This window comes from Dioscorea cayenensis, chromosome 8, assembly GCF_009730915.1.
Source record: "Dioscorea cayenensis subsp. rotundata cultivar TDr96_F1 chromosome 8, TDr96_F1_v2_PseudoChromosome.rev07_lg8_w22 25.fasta, whole genome shotgun sequence".
In the NCBI taxonomy this organism is placed as follows: Eukaryota; Viridiplantae; Streptophyta; class Magnoliopsida; order Dioscoreales; family Dioscoreaceae; genus Dioscorea; species Dioscorea cayenensis.
Genome location: NC_052478.1, coordinates 15,131,707 through 15,151,147, shown reverse-complemented (window position 1 = coordinate 15,151,147; position 19,441 = coordinate 15,131,707). Strand labels below are relative to the sequence as shown.

General features: G+C 34.3%; 1 protein-coding gene across 3 annotated transcripts; it reads left to right on the top strand.

Annotated features, from left to right (window-relative positions):
- Positions 1-1,722: 1,722 nt before the first annotated feature.
- On the top strand, positions 1,723-5,553 carry LOC120266636. Of its 3 annotated transcripts, XR_005538215.1 has the most exons (8): positions 1,723-2,787; positions 2,892-3,058; positions 3,146-3,306; positions 3,401-4,552; positions 4,652-4,735; positions 4,816-4,923; positions 5,059-5,157; positions 5,226-5,553. XR_005538215.1 is itself a non-coding variant. In XM_039274280.1 (7 exons), the coding sequence occupies exons 1-4, from the start codon at positions 2,459-2,461 to the stop codon at positions 3,626-3,628; spliced, it is 885 nt and encodes a 294-aa protein (XP_039130214.1). In that variant the 5' UTR covers positions 1,723-2,458; the 3' UTR covers positions 3,629-4,552; positions 4,652-4,735; positions 4,816-4,923; positions 5,226-5,553. The 3 variants fall into 3 exon arrangements, 2 of the variants coding, with proteins under 2 accessions (XP_039130214.1, XP_039130213.1); XM_039274280.1 differs by lacking the exon at positions 5,059-5,157; XM_039274279.1 differs by having other exon boundaries at positions 5,059-5,553.
- Positions 5,554-19,441: the final 13,888 nt, after the last annotated feature.

Genomic DNA, 19,441 nt, shown 5'->3' with positions numbered 1-19,441 from the left:
TGTCCATATATTGATTATTATACTACTATTTATCTTTGCTATATAGATCCATAGGGCGGAGTAAATTTTTTAGTAGGGTACCCAACTATGGTGAATTATCACTTTGGGGTCCAAACTTTGATTTGTATCAAAATGGTGCCTTAGCTTTAATTCCGTTTCACCGGTCAGTCACCCAAAAATTTCTGGCTTGTTTCATCCGACGTGGACGCCAGAAAGTCGATGTCAGCGCTTATCTGCCACATCATCTGCGCAGCTGGTGATGCCACGTCATTTTAAGTGTGCCACGTGTGGAACCCTACCCCATGTCAGCACACCAACATTGCCACCAAAGCCCTTTTTAATATCTCTAACCTCTGTCTTTGTTCCCGAGAGAAGAGGAGAGAAAGGGCAAGCAAATCTAGGGTTTGTCTTCAATTTAGCAAGGGAGAGCTCAAGGCTATAGTCAAAGAACGAAATTGCGGTGACCGACAAGCTTGAAGAATAGATGGTAGTAAATTGGGAGAGAAGCCATGAGGGGGAGGAAGCCCCTGAGTATTGTAAGTGCTCATATTCTTAAACCCTATCACTTTTGGCAACATTATTAATTTTTGAAAGTGAAGTTCGGGTCCACAATTGGATTTTTCTTGATGCCCTAACTTTATTCCTTTATGACATGATTTTTCTTGATGACCTGATTTTTAATTCTTTAATGTTTCTTTAATTTATGCCCTTGTGTATCAGGTTAATGGTAGCCATTCAAACCAGTACGTTTTCAAAGCAAAAACCACACACATGCTTATATAGTTCTTCTCATGTAGTTTTTCTCACATGAAAAGGAAAGTACCTCCTTAGGAATTTTTACCTGTACATTGACATAAAAGCGTCTATTCTCAATTCATTGGGTAATTTTAAAAGAATAGAAATTAAAATAACAGTGAGATATATGGCATTAACTCGTTAAAACTGGCAAGGTAGTGAATATTTATAATATGTAAGCAAGAATCTTTTACTACTTGCAAGTTCATGAAACCTTTAGGGGTATATATGAAATAGAAAATTACTGTAGACAATCAACACAAACATTTTGGCATCTCTTAACATACAGTGAAATCAATTTTTTTTAAATGAAAAGCAATAGTAAATTCATTCATAATTATGGCAAACCAATATATTTTTCACACAATCTAAAAATACATTAATCTCAAATATCAACACATAATAAATGCTATTGCAGGACAATCAAACATCAACACATAAATGGGCACCATAATTGGAATCAATCTGTTTACTGGCAACCAATAATGGTCATAGAAAGTGAGAACATAGCCTAATAGGGATGTTTTAACTGCTTTGACCTCTGATGAGGTCTTAGCTTGTGCATGCTCAATCTCTCCAGTCTTTTCTGCTTGTTGTCTACCAAAAAATAAGAAGGCAAATGAAATAAAAACACTAAAAAATGAAAAGTTTTGTTTTATAATATGATTTTACATGTCAAGTTAAGATGTGAAGTTTGGGTCCCAATGTTTTAACTTAAATCAGATTCCATTGATTTTACATGTCAAGTTAAATGTGATCTAAGTTAGTTACAGGGCATGATTTATTATATGTTCTTTGTTTTTTATGTGTACTTAGATATAATTTAACTTACTTTACACACTTTATTTATAGTACCCATTACAGAATTATTCACGATAAGGATGCATTATGTAGTGGGTGCAGTAAAAATTTTTGTAGGGCATGTGGATTACTGCAGTGCAGATCAAATGTCTAGGCTAGAACTAATTAGCATGGCTAAGGAGTTTGGGTTGGATATTGATAGATGTACAATTTGGTGGTTTGTTGTATTTGTGAGGTATAGGATCTGAAAGAAATAAAAACAAATTCAGATGCTTTAAGTATGGCACTTTCTGTAGGGGCTACCAAGGAGGTTAATGTGTACATTAAATATGCAAGGTCTGACTGTGCCTAACATGAAACTATCCACCATGATGAAGGAGAAGATGGTGAAGGAGATAATAATCAAGTAGGTGTTGATCAAGGATACAAAGATGTAGAAGCAGAAGAGGGAGAGGAGGATGCAGATGTTGGACAAGATGGTGACTTACAAGGTATCTTGTTAGGAAAAAAAATTAAAGACAAGGCAATAGATGAGCAAAATGAATTTTATGATTCAGATTACAGTTTTAATGGGGAGACAGATGGTGAAGATGGTGATGAGGAATCCACAAGGATTAGAACAGAGATAGAAATAGATGGAGAGACTGCTGGAGTGGGAAGTGATGGGGATGTAGAATCTGAATATGCAAGGTCTGATGAGCTGCAGTCTTGTTCTTCAACAGACGAGGAGTCACTGGTGCCTAATAGACCTAGATATGCAGAATTCAATGAAGAAGTTGATATGAAAAATCCACATTTTAAGATAGGCATGAAGTTCCGAAGTTTTAAATAGTTTAAGGAAGCTGTAAAGAATTATGGTATCATGAATCGCTATGTGATGAGCTTCAAGCCCAATAATAAAAAGAAGTGTAAAGCATTCTGTAGAAAAAGGTGTCCCTTCTATCTTTGGGCTTCTCCCATGGTGACTGATAAGAACACAGTTCAAATCAAGACTGGGGTTTTAAAGCATGAATGTACAAGAGATCATGTAAACAAGCATGTTAATGCATATTGGGTGGCAAGGAATTATTTAGAGCAATTTAGGGCAGATCATGCTTGGAGGATTGCAGGAATAATTCAAGCAGTCAAAAGCAATCAAGAGGTGGATATCAGCAGACTGAAAGCTTATAGGGCCAAGAGCATTGCACTTAGGTAATTTTTTGTATTTCCACTTATAATATGTGTTTATTTATAATCTATGCTAGTATTCTGAATTTTTTCAGAAGTCACATGTACAAATTTTTGTTTGTTTACAGAATTATAGATGGTGATGAGAAGTCTCAAATGTCAAGGTTGTATGACTATAGACTGGAGCTTCTAAAGACACATCCTGGTTCAACAATCATTATCAACTGCACTGACGAGGGTGTCTTCCAAGCATTCTATGTATGCCTGGCTCCATTGAGGGAAGGATTTTTGGCAGGTTTGAGGGATTTTAATAGTTTGTATTTTGTTTTACTTGTCATGATCTTTAATTGTCTTCCTTTTATGTTTTCCCAAATTATGGTAGGTTGTAGGCATTTTGTTTCTCTAGATGGATGCTTCTTGAAAGGGGTGTATGGAGGGCAATTATTATGTGCCGTTGGGATAGATGCAAATGATTGCATCTATCCCATATCTTGGGCTATGGTTAGTAAAGAGAACAAAGATAATTGGAAGTGGTTCTTGGAGGTAAATGGTCTGATCTCTATTTTTTTACTTGGCCAGAATATCTCTTGATGTTGTGTTTTAATCTCTATTTTGTTGTGTACTATTTCTAACATAGATCTTGGCACAAGATTTGAGGATAACTGATAGCAGACATTGGGCCTTTATGTCTGACAGACAAAAGGCGAGCAAGGCTGAATTTTTCTCTTTGTGTTTATCTCCTAGCTTGAATTTTGGAAATTATTCAATGGCAACTTTACTTGTACTAATTTATAATTGTCTTGGTGTTTCTCTCTTGCCTTTTACTTTGCTTTACTGGTTCTGGATGGTGATGTGGCAATGTTAAAATTATCTAGGGATTAATGCCTGCAATTGCAGAGCATTTTCCACTTAGTGAGCACCGGTATTGTGTGAGACACATTCACACAAACTTTCGAAAAACCTTTAGGGGCAAAGCACTAAAAGACCAACTATGGGCTTGCGCTAAAGCCACTAACCTTCATGTCTTTGAAAAAGAAATGGAAATTATGAAGGGGATGTCAGTGGGGGGACATGATTACATGAAAAAGATAGAACCTAAACACTGGAGTAGGGCATAATTTCAAAGCAAATTTAAATGTGACATCCTATTAAATAACTTATTCGAGTGTTTTAATAGTAATATCCTAGAGGCTAGGTTAAAGAGAGTGATCACCATGACCGAGATGATAAGAACACAATTAATGAAAAGGATTCAAGGGATGCATTGAAGAAGGTGACAACATCACATTGCCCAAAAATATTGAAGAAGCTTGAAAAATTTAAACAGTTAAGTTGGTTTTATAATACAACTCGGTCAAGATGGGACAAATACCAGGTTATAGGGCCTAATGGCCAGTTTGTGGTGGACAAGAGGCAGTGCACATGCTCTTGTAGAAGGTGGAAATTGAGTGGAATTCCATGTGGGCATGCAATATCTGTGTTATACTACAATAAAGAGACACCCGAAAATTATCTGGACAATTGTTACAAGGTTACGACTTTCATGAACACCTATAAGAATATACTAAATCCTACTCATGACAAAGACTCATGGCCTAAGAGTGACCAAGGTCCTGTCATTCCACCTAAACCAGTGAACCAAAGAAGAGGTAGGAAAACACTTCTTAGGAGAAAGGAAGCTAAAGAAAACCAAGGCTTCACCAATGGGAAGGTTAGCAAGAGAGGTGTTAAAATGAGATGTAGTGTGTGTGGTGAAACAGGGCACAACAAGAGATATCATGGACTAAAGGTTAGTAGTTAATTATGTGTTCTAAAGTTAGAACATTGCAGGGAAATATTTATTTTCATGCCTTGGAAATTTAATGACATATCTATGATCACAATGTAGGGAAATAGAGATGCTTCAGGCGGGCAAACACATGGAGAGGCAAGCCAAGGTGAATCCATCACAGCAGATGATCAAACTGCAATGGTATGTCAGAGAGCTGATGTTGTAAGCAAGTTTTGTGGTATTTTTTATTAATCTAACTATGTTCTTATGGAAATTATTAGAATGATGCTTTGAGATTAATTGATGAAAATGAGAGAGCTGAAGCAAATACAGAAGCAGGGGGAGAATATCACATAACACCACCAGCATTGGATCATCAGGTGTCACAGGTGATAAACTGGGTAATATTTATTTTGATGTTCATGTTGATGTGTTAATTATCAGGTAATTAATCTATGAAGCCTGGGAGAATATCACCATTATTTAATAGGTAAGGTAATTAATTTTCTTGCTTACCATTGCAGTTCATTACAATTCCTGTTTAAGCAATTCATGAAGCAACACCCTTAGTAGAATATTCTATGAGACAGCAACAACATGAGTCAGGGCTTCCTGTCACACGGGTATGCCTTAAAATCTGATAAAATTTGAAAATGAAGTCTTAAACATTTTTTTCCCATCACATTTGTAGGTTCCAATAATACCTAACCAAAAAGCCCATGTGGAATTACCTATTGGAGAAACCCCAGTGAGAAAACCAAAGATAACCATTAGGTCTAAAAAATCAAGGATAAACGAAGGACCTTCATCTGATGCCAATCCACCATTTAAAAATCCTATTTCTGCTGCAATTGTCCCTAAGCTAAGGTCCTAGGGAAACCAAAAAGATGTCAAAGAAGGGAGTAGGGCAGAGGCAACAGGTGCTGTCAAGAGAAAGAGGGCATGGCTACCACCACGAAATGGCTCCTTTTCTAGATCAACCAACCCATGAAGGAAATGCAGTTTGCTTGTGATTTTTGATGTTTTGTAACCATGTGTTAGTATTGTGTTGTGTAACCATTTGTTGGTACACAGGTGGATTAACCAACATAATTTTTGCTTTGCCCAAATGTATAGAGCCAATTTTGTAAAGCTTTTGATGTACTTTGTACTGTTGGCCAATTTTGTAAATCTTCTCATCTATGTTGTGTTAGTTCATAACAACATCTAGGTCTGTAATGATTCCCATTTTGTAAGAATGAAAATAGTTATAGTTGGTGATCAATGGAAGAGCATTTGGTAAATCTTCTGACCATTAATATTTTTGGCAGGTTAGACTTAGATATGCAGATTTAAACAAACTGCACACATACAATTTCAATGCAGATTCACTGTAGGGTTTTCATTTGGTCATCAATTAAACAAAATAGCTTAAATGTAGATTCATTACAGGGTTTCCATTTGGTGATCAAATAAACAAAAAATCTTAAATGCATATTTAAGTGTTTCATTTTTTTTTTGTTCATGTATATTCATGAGGCATGACCTGAAAAATAGTACTAACTGAAAAATATACAAAATTTACATCCTTGAAGGTAAATTGCATGTTTGCATACATTCACAAAAATAAGTAAATAAATACAACAAATTATACAGATGATTTCATCTAAACAAGGCCATTGATTTATAAATCTACAACAAATGATTAATAACATCATCCAAAACAATTAACACAATTTAGGGCAAGCTTGCCAACAACAACTGCCTCAACCTATTGTCACAAGATTCCATCCCCCATACTTCCTTCATTGTCCCTTTCTTTCTCACGAATGAATTAAGTAGAAGTCGATGGAGACCGGCAGATCTCACCGGAGCATGGCAGAAGTCGATAGAGACCGGTAGAAGTCACCGGAGCCTGGTAGAACTCGATGGAGACCTGCAGAAGCCTAGCAGAACTCGATGGAACTTGGCTAAGAGTAAAAGGAAGAGGATGAGGCTTTGGTAGCAATGTTGGTGTGCTGACATGGGGCAGGGTTACACACGTGGCACACTTAAAATGACGTGGCATCACCAGCTGCACAGATGACGTGGCAAATAAGCGTTGACATCGACTTTCCGGCGTCCACGTCGGATGAAACAAGCCATAAATTTTCGGGTGACTAACTGGTGAAACGGAATTAAAGCTGAGGCACCATTTTGATACAAATCAAAGTTTGGACCGCAAAGTGATAATTCACCATAGTTGGGTACCCTACCAAAAAATTTACTCGGCATGTTTTTTATGGATTGTTAATCCAAATTTTGTTTCCTGTTTCAATGTTTTCCTTTTTCTAAGAATATTGTGATTTTTTTTTACAAAATCACTGATTTTGACGCTATTAACGGATCCATGTTTAGGTTCAAAATTGTTAGGGATGCAACCACATTTGGGACCCCAACAAATGAATAAATGTGAGCCATACATTAAATGAGAAAAAAGATGAAAATAACCTGTTGATGACAAAAAGGAATGTGTAGACTTTGATTTAGGAATTATATATGAATATTTACACACCCCTTGCGTGTGTGTACCACAAGTGCACGAGTTGTCGAAGTAATAAAATACCCTGGTGAGTGGGTAGTCGTATTCACAGAGAATAGTGCTCGGAAACACAAGTATTGGTATTTAACTATAATGAAGATGATTCAAGAGTGGTGTGAACAATATCAATTCAAGTAAAAATAAAGAAAAGAAGAAAGAGACGCAATAGAAACAAGGAGAGGCAATTAATAGAAAATGGGGCACCTGGACATAGCTTACCCTAGGATTATTGTTTCAAGTGCAAGACTAATCATTATTTCTCCTAACTAATGTTTAATGAGTCGTGAAAATCCTAAGACACATAGTCCCAAACCTAAGGTCAACCATGACTAATCCTATACTATGCTCCGGCAGAAAGGATTACTCTTGATGCCTTACATTGTGCAAGGTTGCTTAAAGCTCTAGGGACTCCAAATGATAAACCCTATTCTCTAATATAGATCTAACCCTTTGGTCCAGGCGAAAGAGCCCTAGTCACAATTAAGCTACAACACTAAGGATTACTTCAATACTTTACTCTGTTGCTCGCGCAACTAATCCCTAGTGGACTTTGTCTCTTAGCACTTCACTCTATTGTAACCGCAAAGAACTCTTGGAACATGGAGGTAGGATAAATCACACCGGATGGGAAAAGGGACGTTCCGCTACCTCTCAACTCACCCTCTCGATCCTCTCCAACCTAACTTTTTATAATCCTAATGAAGTGTTACTCATTCACAAGGATTACCAATATAGAATCTCAACCTTAGTGTCACTCTAAGGGAAAATCAATTCAACAAGCATTCAAGGTTGAAACTCAATTGAAACATCAATTAAAGAAGCATAATAAAAGGTCAATGAAACAAAATCATCCTAGGATTTACAAGTCCAAGCACCCACTAGGGGTTTAGCTCTTCATAGAGCAATATACAATCAACTATGAAATCGAATGTAAAAGCATGAAATCCATAAATAAAACTCCCTCATAGTTTGTATCAATGGTCTTATGGAGCCTCATCTTCTCCAAGGGTTTCCTCGTCTAGCCTAGGGTACACCTCGCCAAATTGATGCCGACGAAAGCTCTCCCAATAACTTTCTTCCGAAGAAACGCAATGTCGAAGGCCGTAGAACCACTCCAAAGACCTAGCCAAAGACTCTCCAAACCCTAGCAGCGAGCGCCTCCAAAGATGGGAAAAAGATGAGAAAAGGATCCTGCAAAATGTCTGAAATCGCGATATTTATAGGGGCTAGAATCGGGCATCCACACGGCCGTGTGGATTTGTAGAAATTGATTTCCTGCGAGCTGTGAACACTAACTACTACAGTACTTTTACTACATTAAACTGCTACAGTACTTCACCAAAATGCTCCCGAATCTACTATTTTCATCGAGGACCACATGAATGGGCACACATCTATGTGGTAGATCACGTTGTGTCTTCAATAAAACCACATTGACAAAGATATTACTAGTATTGCACAAGTCGTAACACATGAGTGTGACTGCTTTTGTGCCCCTCAACTTTGTGTATTCGCTTGAGCACAATGGAGGTTGGCACACACCCACATGTATTTGAGCACAACTTATGTCTTCACGTTTGTTCAATCCAAGACTTTATCAACAAATGCATCCATGATCTACTTTTGGTTCATTTCTTCCACAATTGTCTCCACAACCCTAAATGCACAAAAGAACACATATACACACGAAGAAGAGATAAAATCCGAGAAAAGTAATGCTCAATGTAAGAAAAAAAATACTTCGTATTACTTATACGCAAGCACTTATAAAATATTCATTTTAAAATTTGAAAAATATTAAAATTGGTATCCTATTAGACCAAAATTAACAAATTTGACTGGATGAAACATTTTGTTCTTGTTGAACATGGCTTTCTTTTTTTTCTTTTCCTTTTGTAATGAGCTTTGCTAGGGTTTCTTGTACCATATCCTTGCCTTTTCCATCCTCTGATAAAACTAGTATAGAATTTCTTACACTTTTGTAAATAAGCTTTGCGACCCATTGATCAGTGTGTTGTTTCATGTCTTGCATTCCAGATATTAATTTTCAGCTATGTTGTTATTGAGATTCAATTATCTAATCACATGGTAATTGTAATTACTGTTTGGCTAATTGAATGTGCATACAATTATTAATTGTTACTTGGGATAAGATATTGATTATTAATGGTAACATGAAAAGTCAGTATATCTTTCATTAAGGGGTCTCACTAACTAGAAGGGGTGAGAAATTGATAAGTTCTTGTGATAAGTAATACGAAGTATACTTTTTTTACATTGAGCATTACTTTTATTAGATTTTATGTCTCATTCGTGTGTATTTGTGTTCTTTTGTGCATTTAGGGTTATGGAGACAAGTTTGGAAGAAAGAAAGCAAAAGTAGATCGCAGACGTGATGGTTGATGAAGTTCTTAGATCGAATAAAGGTGAAGACATAAGTTGTGCTCAAAGACATGTGGGTGTGTACCAACCTCCATTGATCTCAAATGAATACACAAAGTGGAAGGGCACAAAGGTAGTCACACTCATATATGTTCTGACTTGTGCAACATTATCAAGAGCCTTGTCAATGTGGTTTCATTGAAGACACGATGTGATCTAACTCATGAATGTGTGCCCATTCACGTGGCCTCGATGAAAAGACTGAATTCGGGAGCATTACGACGAAGCACTGTAGTAATTCACTGCAGCAAACAGCGTTGCAAAATCACTGTAGCAGTTACTGTTTATAGCGCTCAGGAAATGAAGATCTGGAAATCCACACGCCCGTATGGATGCCCGATTCCAGCCGTATAAATACCTCTTTGAGAGTTTTATTTGGGGATCTTCTTCCTATCTTTTGCCCATCTTTTGGGGAGAGTGCGGCTAGGGTTTGGAGAGGGTTTTTCTTGGTTTTAGTTCTACGGCATTTGACATCTAGTTACTTTGGAGGAGAACTATTGGGGGAGCTTTCATTGGTATCGATCTGGCGAGGTGTACCCTAGGATTGACAAGGGAACCTTTGGAGAAGACAAGGCGGCTCCGCAAGACCATCGATACAGACTACAAAGGAGTTAATCTATGTATTACTTGCATTTACTTTCGATTTCATTGTTGATTGTATATTGCTTCATGGAGAGCTAAACCCCTAGTGGGTGCTTGGACATGTAAATCCTAGGATGACTTTGTTTCATTGACTCTTATTATGCTTCTTTAATTGATGTTTTAATTGAGTTTCAACCTTGAATGCTTGTTGAATTGATTTTTCCTTAGAGTGCCACTAAGGTTGAGAATCTATCTTGGTAATCCTTGTGAATGAGTGACACTTTATTAGGATTAGACAAAGAAAGGTTGAAGATGATCGAGAGGGTGAGTCGAGAGGTAGCAGAATGTCCCCTTTCCCTTTCGATGTGATATATCCTACCTCCACGTTCCAAGAGTTATTTGCGGTCATGATAGAGTGAAGTACTAAGAGACAAACTCCGCTGGGACTTAGTTGTGCGAGCAACAGAGTGAAGCATTGAAGTAATCCTTAGTGCTGGGTGCTTAATTGTGACTAGGGGCTTTTGCCTGGGCCAAAAGGTTAGATCTATATTAGGGAATAGGGTTTATCACTTGGAATCCCTAGAGATTTAAGCAACCCTACACAGTGTGAGGCATCGAGAGTATTTCTTTCCACCAGGGCATAGTGTAAGGGTTAGTCACGGTTGACCTTAGGTTTGGGACTGTGTGTCTTCGGATTTGCACGACTCATTAAACTTCAATTAGGAGGCATAATGATTAGTCTTGCACTTGAAACAATAGTCCTAGGGTGAGCAATGTCCGGGTACCCCATCTTCTTATCGATTACCTCTCCTTATTCCTATTGCTCTCTTTTCTCTTTCTTTATTTTTATTCGCATTGATATTGTTTGCTCAAATCACAAATTGGTTCCCTCTATAGCTAAATAGCATTACTGCTTGCTTTTTAACAACTATTCCCTGTTTATACGACTACCCACTCATAGGGGTACTTTATTTCTTCGACAACCTGTGCACTTGCGGTACGCACACGCAAGGGGTGTGTCAAAAACAAACAAAAATAACAATAAAAAGAGTTTGGGATATGCTGCTCATTTCTAACTTGAATTATAGTTAAGACCATATGCTTGCAGTTAGTTAATATAACAAGAATCAAATTTAGGGATAATAAGCTCGAGAGGGAAGTATGGTACCTTTAAGACTTGAACATCTTTTAGCTGGTTTGTTGTTAGTGATTACATTAATGTAAACTTTGCCCATATTTCTATGTGTGGTGTGTAAATAAAATGCTTAAGCAAGTAATTCATTGATTTCTGATTCATGGCAGAGATTTTAAGACCATGATGATTAGGATCATTATTCAAGTCTAGAAGGCTACCAATGAAAAGGAAAATTAATTTCAGCAAATAGATACATATATCCATTTAATAATTTTTGGACAAGGAAAGCAAGTGATTATTATAAAGATGAACACTGGCATTAATAGGAGATGATAGCACCGTCGGTGATCGGATGTGTTCTTGTTGAACTTGGCTTTCTTTTTTTCTTTCCTTTTGTAATGAGCTTTGTCAGGATTTCTTGTACCACATCCTTGCCTTTTCCATCCTCTGATAAAACTAGTGTTGAACTGCTTACACTTTTGTAAATAAGCATTGTGACTTATTGATCAGTGTGTTGTTTCTTGTCATGTATTCTAGATATTAATTTTTAGCTACATTGCTACTGAGATTCAGTTATCTAATCACATGGTAATTGTAACTATTGTTTAGTTAATGGAATGTGTATACAATCATTTATTCTTCCTTAGGATAGTTGGCTTTTTTCAACAAATTTTCACATAAACTGCCAGAAAAAATCTCATAGTATTATACATAAACATATGTGGTGAATTTTCAATCTCTAGGACTTTATAGACATATAGAGTGGTGTCCGTATCTTGATTAACAATTCTGTGCTTATTTGCCTTTTGTGTAAACCTACACCTCACAACCATGAGTCAGATAAAGAAACATGTATAGAGTAATAGAAACATGCTAAAAAGCCTTCAATGATTCAGATCATCAACATATGGTCTATAGTAGGGACCATCTGTTGATTATTAACTATGGAGAATAGAGACAGACACATGAGGAGTGGGTTTGTAGGTTTATGCGAATTGATTAGTCATAGTGATGATATCATCCTTAGTACTAAATTTCCTCCAATGTAACATTTGTGAGGTTGTGCATGTATACCACCAACTAAATTTGTATTCTTTTCTTCATATATAATATATTTTAGTAGAAACATTGAATCCAACCAGTGTTCTGGAAGTAATACCTATTTGTATGATTTTCTCAATCTTAATCCTCATGTTGCATGTCCTTTTGCTAAAGATAATGATGATGATTCTGGTGTTAGAGCAAAGGAGGATGTACATGTGAGCATATAACAGCACAACTGGAGGACGAGTCTAACCACTGTTCAACAATTAAAGAAAGAGTTTAGCTACAACAAAATACTGAAGGATCTTAGGAAATAGTTTTGCTATAATGGTACTATCATTCAAGACCCAGAGCTTTCATTTTCTAAAATCTAATGTTTTTTTTTAAATTTAATCTATTATATTGGATCGAGGAAAGAGTTTTGATGTAAGAGTTCAGCTTCAATTGTGTTCCATCAGTTTTCTTTTTCTAAATCGATTTTTTAAATTTGATTATTTTATGTTATATTTTTTGGGTAATTGAATTAGCAATGGTTTAACTGCTTTTATGCAACGGGTTCAATAATGGGTAATATTATCTTTATGGGTTTTCTTATTTTATTTTATTTCAATACTTAAATAAATGAATATATATATATATATATATCAAATTTATTTTTATTTTTAAAAATTTTAAACAACTTATCCGACTTAGACTAATAATAGTAGCGTGTCATATATATATATATGAAATAAATTTTTAAGAGAATTAGGAGATGATATTTAGTTGGGGGATAATTTTGGAAGTTTAAATGATTATTTAAAATCGTAAGTTTGAGAAAAATATTTCTTTAAGTTGTCTAATGAGTTTAACTTAGTTTGAGTAGTTATTCAACATTAAGTTATATATGTGGTAAATAATAATTGATTATTATGTTTCCACAATGTAGTGTACAAGTGTATAACTTCAAGATTCATCTTTAGCTGATATTTCTTCAAGTTTACATGCTTCTCAATTTGGATAAAAATCTCCCATCAACGGTACAAATTTTTCTTTGTTGTTGGATATACATGAAAAATCTTTACTTACCATGACAATACAAGATATTTGGCTCACATTTTTTTTTAAACCATTTTTGTATGTTATTAAGAATACATTGTGCCACATATATTCATTTGAATAGCTTTGGTTATCTTCTTGCTTATTTGGTCTTGTTTTTCTCATTTCCACTGTTATTTTTACTATTAATTGCATGATAATGTCTTTCCATGATTTTTTTAGAGCTAGAAACATAAAAGAAAATACTATTTGTCTAAAATTTCATTATTATATTTGAAACCAAAAAGAATTACACAATGGATAAAGACTAATATTGGGCATGTGCTCGCTTAAACGAGCATGGATATATATTAGAACAATATGTGAAAGCAGTTGAAGATTGCATAAATTCTGCAATGAAAGAACAATGGTTTGTTAGTAGTGATAGAATCAGATACCCTTGTTTAATTGTCAGAAACATATGTTACTTAAACATGATGATGTGCTGCAACACATATATTGTAGTGGATTTTGTAATGAGCCAATATCTGGTGTTGGGCAATCATCAAGAATAGGTAGGAGGTTGTCAAACCATTTTCTGAAGTAACTGTAGAAAACATATATGCTACCATGGTTAGGGATGCTTTTTACTCCCATTTTGACTCTAATATAAATTGTGATAATGAATCAATGTTTGCAGAGCAAGAACCTAGTGTAAGAGTACCAACCATTTTTTCTTTGATAAATGATGCCGACGAACCATTGTGGTCTGGATGCACAAAACATACAACATTATCAGTCGTGTCATAGCTGTTAAATTGCAAATCAAAAGTCAATAGCAATAAAGCTTATTTTACTCATCTCATAACTATCATGAAGGATATGCTACCAGAGGATAAAAATTTGCCAAAGAATTATTATCAAATGAAGAAGAATATGATGGCATATGGCCTTGAATATCTGAAAATTCATGTATGTGAGAACAATGGCATACTTTTTTATAAAGAATTTGAAGTGTTAGATCATTGTTCAGTATGTGGTCATCCTCGATACAAACTGAATAATTCATAAGTGGTGGTTTCAAAATTCCTTTCAAGATTTTGCTTTACTTCCTACTTATTCCTATGCTTCAAAGGCTTTTTATGTTAAAAAAATGTTGCTAAGAATATGACATGGCGTGCATACAATCAAACTCCTTAAGGAGTACTACTTCATCCTGCTAATGGAGAAGCATGGAAGCATTTCAATCGCACACATGAATTGCCAATAAAGGAATGTTAGATTAGTGCTATGCACTGATGGTTTTACCCCTTTTAAGCAGGATGCAAGACGCTACTCTTATTGGTCAATAATGCCTGTGATATACAATCTATCTCCTTGGATGTGTATGAAGCAACCATATTTATTCCTTAATATGGTTAGTCCAGGTCTGTGCAATCTATCACAGAATATAGATGTCTTTCTGAGACCTTTAATAGATAAGTTGCTAATTTTGTGGGGTGTTGGTATTCTGACTTTTGAAAATTATAGAAAGAAGCAATTTTCACTTTAGATAGCATTACTATGGACAGTTAGTGACTTTCAGCATATGGTATACTAGCTGGATGGAGCACTTATGGAAAATTATGTTACCCTTATTGTATGACAAATTTGAAGTCATTTCATTTAGCACATGGGAGAAAACCATATTTTTTTTACTGTCATCGACAGTTCTTTCCTTTTGATCATCCTTTTAGAAGGCAAAGAAATAAATTCAGGTGAAGAGTTGATCATGATCATCCCATGATATGCTTGTCAGGCGAAGAAATTATGAAGGAATTTGACGGTTTCCTAGATTTGACATTTGGCACAAAATGTCCTCCACAAAAATATGGGGTTATGGGCTAACTCATCACTAGGTGAAGAAAAGCATTTTTTGGGAGTTGTCGTATTGGCATAAAAAGTTAATACATATTGAGAAAAATGTGTTTGATAATATATTCAATACGATGATGGATATTAAGGGCAAGAAAAAGACAATGTAAAAGAGCGATTAGATGTAGCAAAATATTGCAAAACGTCTAACTTTAGATTTGATTAAAAGGAATGGAAAAATATTTAAGCCTATAGCTTCATGTGTTCTAACGAAGGAAGATCAACAGAGTGCTTACTTGTGTTAAACAACTGAAGACTACTTGATGGTTTTGTCTCTAACATAGGGAGATGTTTTAACGTCGAAGAGGGCAAGGTCTGTGCAATGAAAAGTCATGATTGTCATGTATTTATGCAACGATTGCTTCCAATTACGATTTGAGATTTGGTGTCAACTCCAATTTTTGATGCAATTATTGAGCTTTGCAATTTCTTTCAAGATCTTTGCTCCACTGAAATAACTATCCATCATATGGAATTGTTAGGAAGAAATATCATTGAAACAATTTGCAAATCAGAGAAGATTTTTCCACCTGACTTCTTTGATTCAATGAAGCATTTAATTGTCCATTTACCTTACGAGGTGAAAGTGGATGGACCAGTTCATTATCATTGGATGTATGTGTTCGAGAGGTATAAAAGTTAGACAATTAGCATGTATAGCAAGGTTAAATGTGTAAAAGCTTTTGTACTAAATTAAAATTTATTTGGTTAATTTTTTAAGGTTTCTACATCATCTCAAGAAGAAAGTGAAAAATCTTGTAGATGTTGAAGGGTCAATTTGTGAAGCATATATTACTGAGGAGATTGCATCCTTTTTTGCCTTGTATTTTGAAGAGGATGTGCTAACAAAGTTCACTCAAGTGTCACGTAATGATGATGGAGGTGAGATGGATCACATGGGATGTCTTTCCATTTTTAGACATCCTGGACGACCCCTTCGTCCGAAATCAAATAACACTTGATATTTGACAACAAATGAGTATTTGGTTGTAGAAATCTATGTTCTTATAAATTGTGATGAAATGGTTCCATACATTGAGTAAGTAATATTTGTTTCTTTGTATTCAACTATGTAATATTGAAAATTATTCCTTACTCCAACTTGTATATCACATGATTTAGGACATTTGATGAAATAAGGAGGAGGGAAACACCACATATTATTGATAATGAATTGGAAAAAAAAATATGAGAATCCACATTTACATCATGGTTTAAACAATATGTAAGTATTAACTTAGATACAGTTTATAATCATTCTAGTTTCATATAAATGTCTTCCTATTGAAATTTGATATTCCTTTTAGGTCTAAGAGCATTTCTCCGAAATTGATTCTCATATTGTTCAACTTGCTCATGGTCCATCTCATTTGGTATTATGCTACAAAGGTTACTTTGTGAATGGTTTCAAGTTTCATACCAAAGAATATAGTCGTAATCGATCGACATTGAATTGTGTTGTATGCATGAAAGGGAGTTATTACAATGATTATGATCGGGACTTTTGTGGTGTCTAGGTGGATATTATTGAACTGGAGTATTTTGAGATAGAAATTTGAGTTGTCCTTTTTAATTGCCTTTTATTTGGTACAGATAAAGGAGTTCGTGTGGATACCCGCCATGGTCTTGTGGAAATAAATTGTAATTTAGTACTTGCTACTAATGAACCATTTGTGTTAGCCGCGCAATGTCATCAAGTTTATTATAGCCCTTATCCTTCAACAGCTCGACATAGGCAGAATGGGTGGGTTGTGTTCAAAGCCAAGGCTAAAAGTAGACTTCGCTTTTCCACTAGTGATCGAGAAGTCCTCGATTTAAATGAAGAGGTTTACAAAGTAGTTGAAGTGTTTACACCAAGAAATGTTATCTACTCAGAAGAACTTGATAATGAAAGAATACTTGTTCATGGTGATATTGAAGAAGTGGATGAAGTCTTAGAGTATGAGGGAAGAGAAGAAGAAGAAGAAGAAGAAAAAGAAGAAGAAGAAGAAGAAGAAGATGATGATGATGATGATGATGATGATGATTAGGAATATATTTACACACTTATAGTGGACTACTAATTATGACAATAATATTATCTATGATGAAGCTTTTAATATATTTATCTATTTATGATGCAACTTCGTGATAGATTTAATTGTTACTATTGGGTTTTTTTTAATGAAAATTTATGCATTTATAGTAGATTATCTTTATTACAAAATAGGATCTTATTGTTCTATTTAAAATATCATGGTTAACAGGAAATATTTTATATGTATTTGGATTTTGAATGTTATTGATTGATTTAAATTGTTACCATTAGCATTTTTAAAAAAAAAATATTTAATCACTTATATGTGAGTATTAATTTATTGTTTATTGTTTTATTTAAGATATCATGCCCAATGGAAAAACTTAAAATAAATCTAAAGCTAAGAAAGGCTTTGGAGCTAGAGCAGTTGAAGAACCTCCAGGTGCAGCAACATGGGGAGCTTGGTTTAGACCTGCTTCATGACCATTGCGCAGTTCACTTTTGATGAACCATCTGATTGACTCACAAAATCCATCAATAGAGATTCCAAAGACCCAAAATCCAGATATTGGGTTGAAAGAAACTGAGCATGCTTTCACCAATGATGCAGAAGTAAGGAAACGTTCAAGAGGTCCAAATAAAGTAATACCTACACCAACAAATGCTAATAATCGAGTCGTCATTGCTACCTTACATGATGAGTATGTTCATTTGCAATTCTTTGTTTTTATGCTAAAACCATATGTAACTAATATAAAATAATATTATTTTGTTGCATTATTATAGGAAATTTGTTAATCCTAAAATTTATCAAACAATTACAAAATCTATACAACTTAACTTCAATGATGCATGGCCAACGTGGAAAAAAAACTCCTAATGATATCAAAGAGGATATATGGGCAAAATTTTAGGTGTGTATCGACCTTAATTTTTATATATTTTTAAATGTATATAGCACATGATAATAATGTCTTTTTTCATGGTTCGTAATAGTTTCTTATAGGTTTATTAGTAACTTGTTATGTAGGTTAATTGGATGATTGTTTTTTATGTTGGATAGAAATGCATGTTGAATATGTTTATAATTTGATCCTTATTTTAAATTTTTGTTTTAAATTTGAATCTACTCATGTGTTTGTCTTCTTGAATAGATATTTTTATATTTTTTTTTAAGACATACATGTTGTCAATGTAGTTGAATTATTATTATTTGGTTTTTTGGCAATCAATAAAACATGAAATTTCGGTGCTTGATTAGTGAATTATATTAATAAGTATTACATATCAAACAATTAATGTTATCTTCTTTTCCCAAAAGTTCTTATAGATTAAAATATATATGTTTAGATAGATAGAAATGCATGTTGAATATATTTATAATTTGATCCTTATTTTTAATTTTTGTTATAAATTTGGCTCCACTTTTGTGTTTGACTTCTTGGATAGAAATTTGTATATTTTCTTTTTAAGACATACATATTATCTATGTATTTGAATTTTTTTTATTTTAATTGGAAATCAACGAAACATGAAATTTGGTGCTTAATTGTTGAATTATATAAATAAAACTACATATCAAAATATTCATGGTTTCTTCTTTTCCCAAAAGTTATTAAGATATCTTTAGATGAAAATGCATGTTGAATATGTTGCTAATTTGATCCTTATTTTTAATTTTTATTTTAAATTTGACTCTCCTCATGTGTTTGTCTTCTTGGATAGAAATGTATTTTGAATGTGTTCTCCGTCAAATATATCTTGGTAGCGTATTTATTTATTAGTTTGCATCAACATTTCGTAAAAAATGAGAATTATATTCTAAGTAAGTAGATGAATTTGGTATACAATACTTGTTTTAGAAACCCAAAATTTGACAAGCTTCTATTTGATGCAAATATTTTACTACCTTTGCACTTTGAATATATTGTATCATTTTTATTGATCAAAACTAGTGTTGGCAACATTTGATTTACATATATTTTGTTAGGAGAAATTTGTGTAGCATGTAGAAAAAACAAATATTGTACAAAAAATATGGGATACTACATGTAAAGAATGATTTAATAGAATGATGGAAGAAGAAAGGAGTCAGGCAAAGAAGCATTTTGGTGTTAGTGAGTGCAAAAGGTATAATGAAGGTAAGGTAAGAGTTGATATTTGGGATCGATTAATTCACAATGTTTTGAATACTGA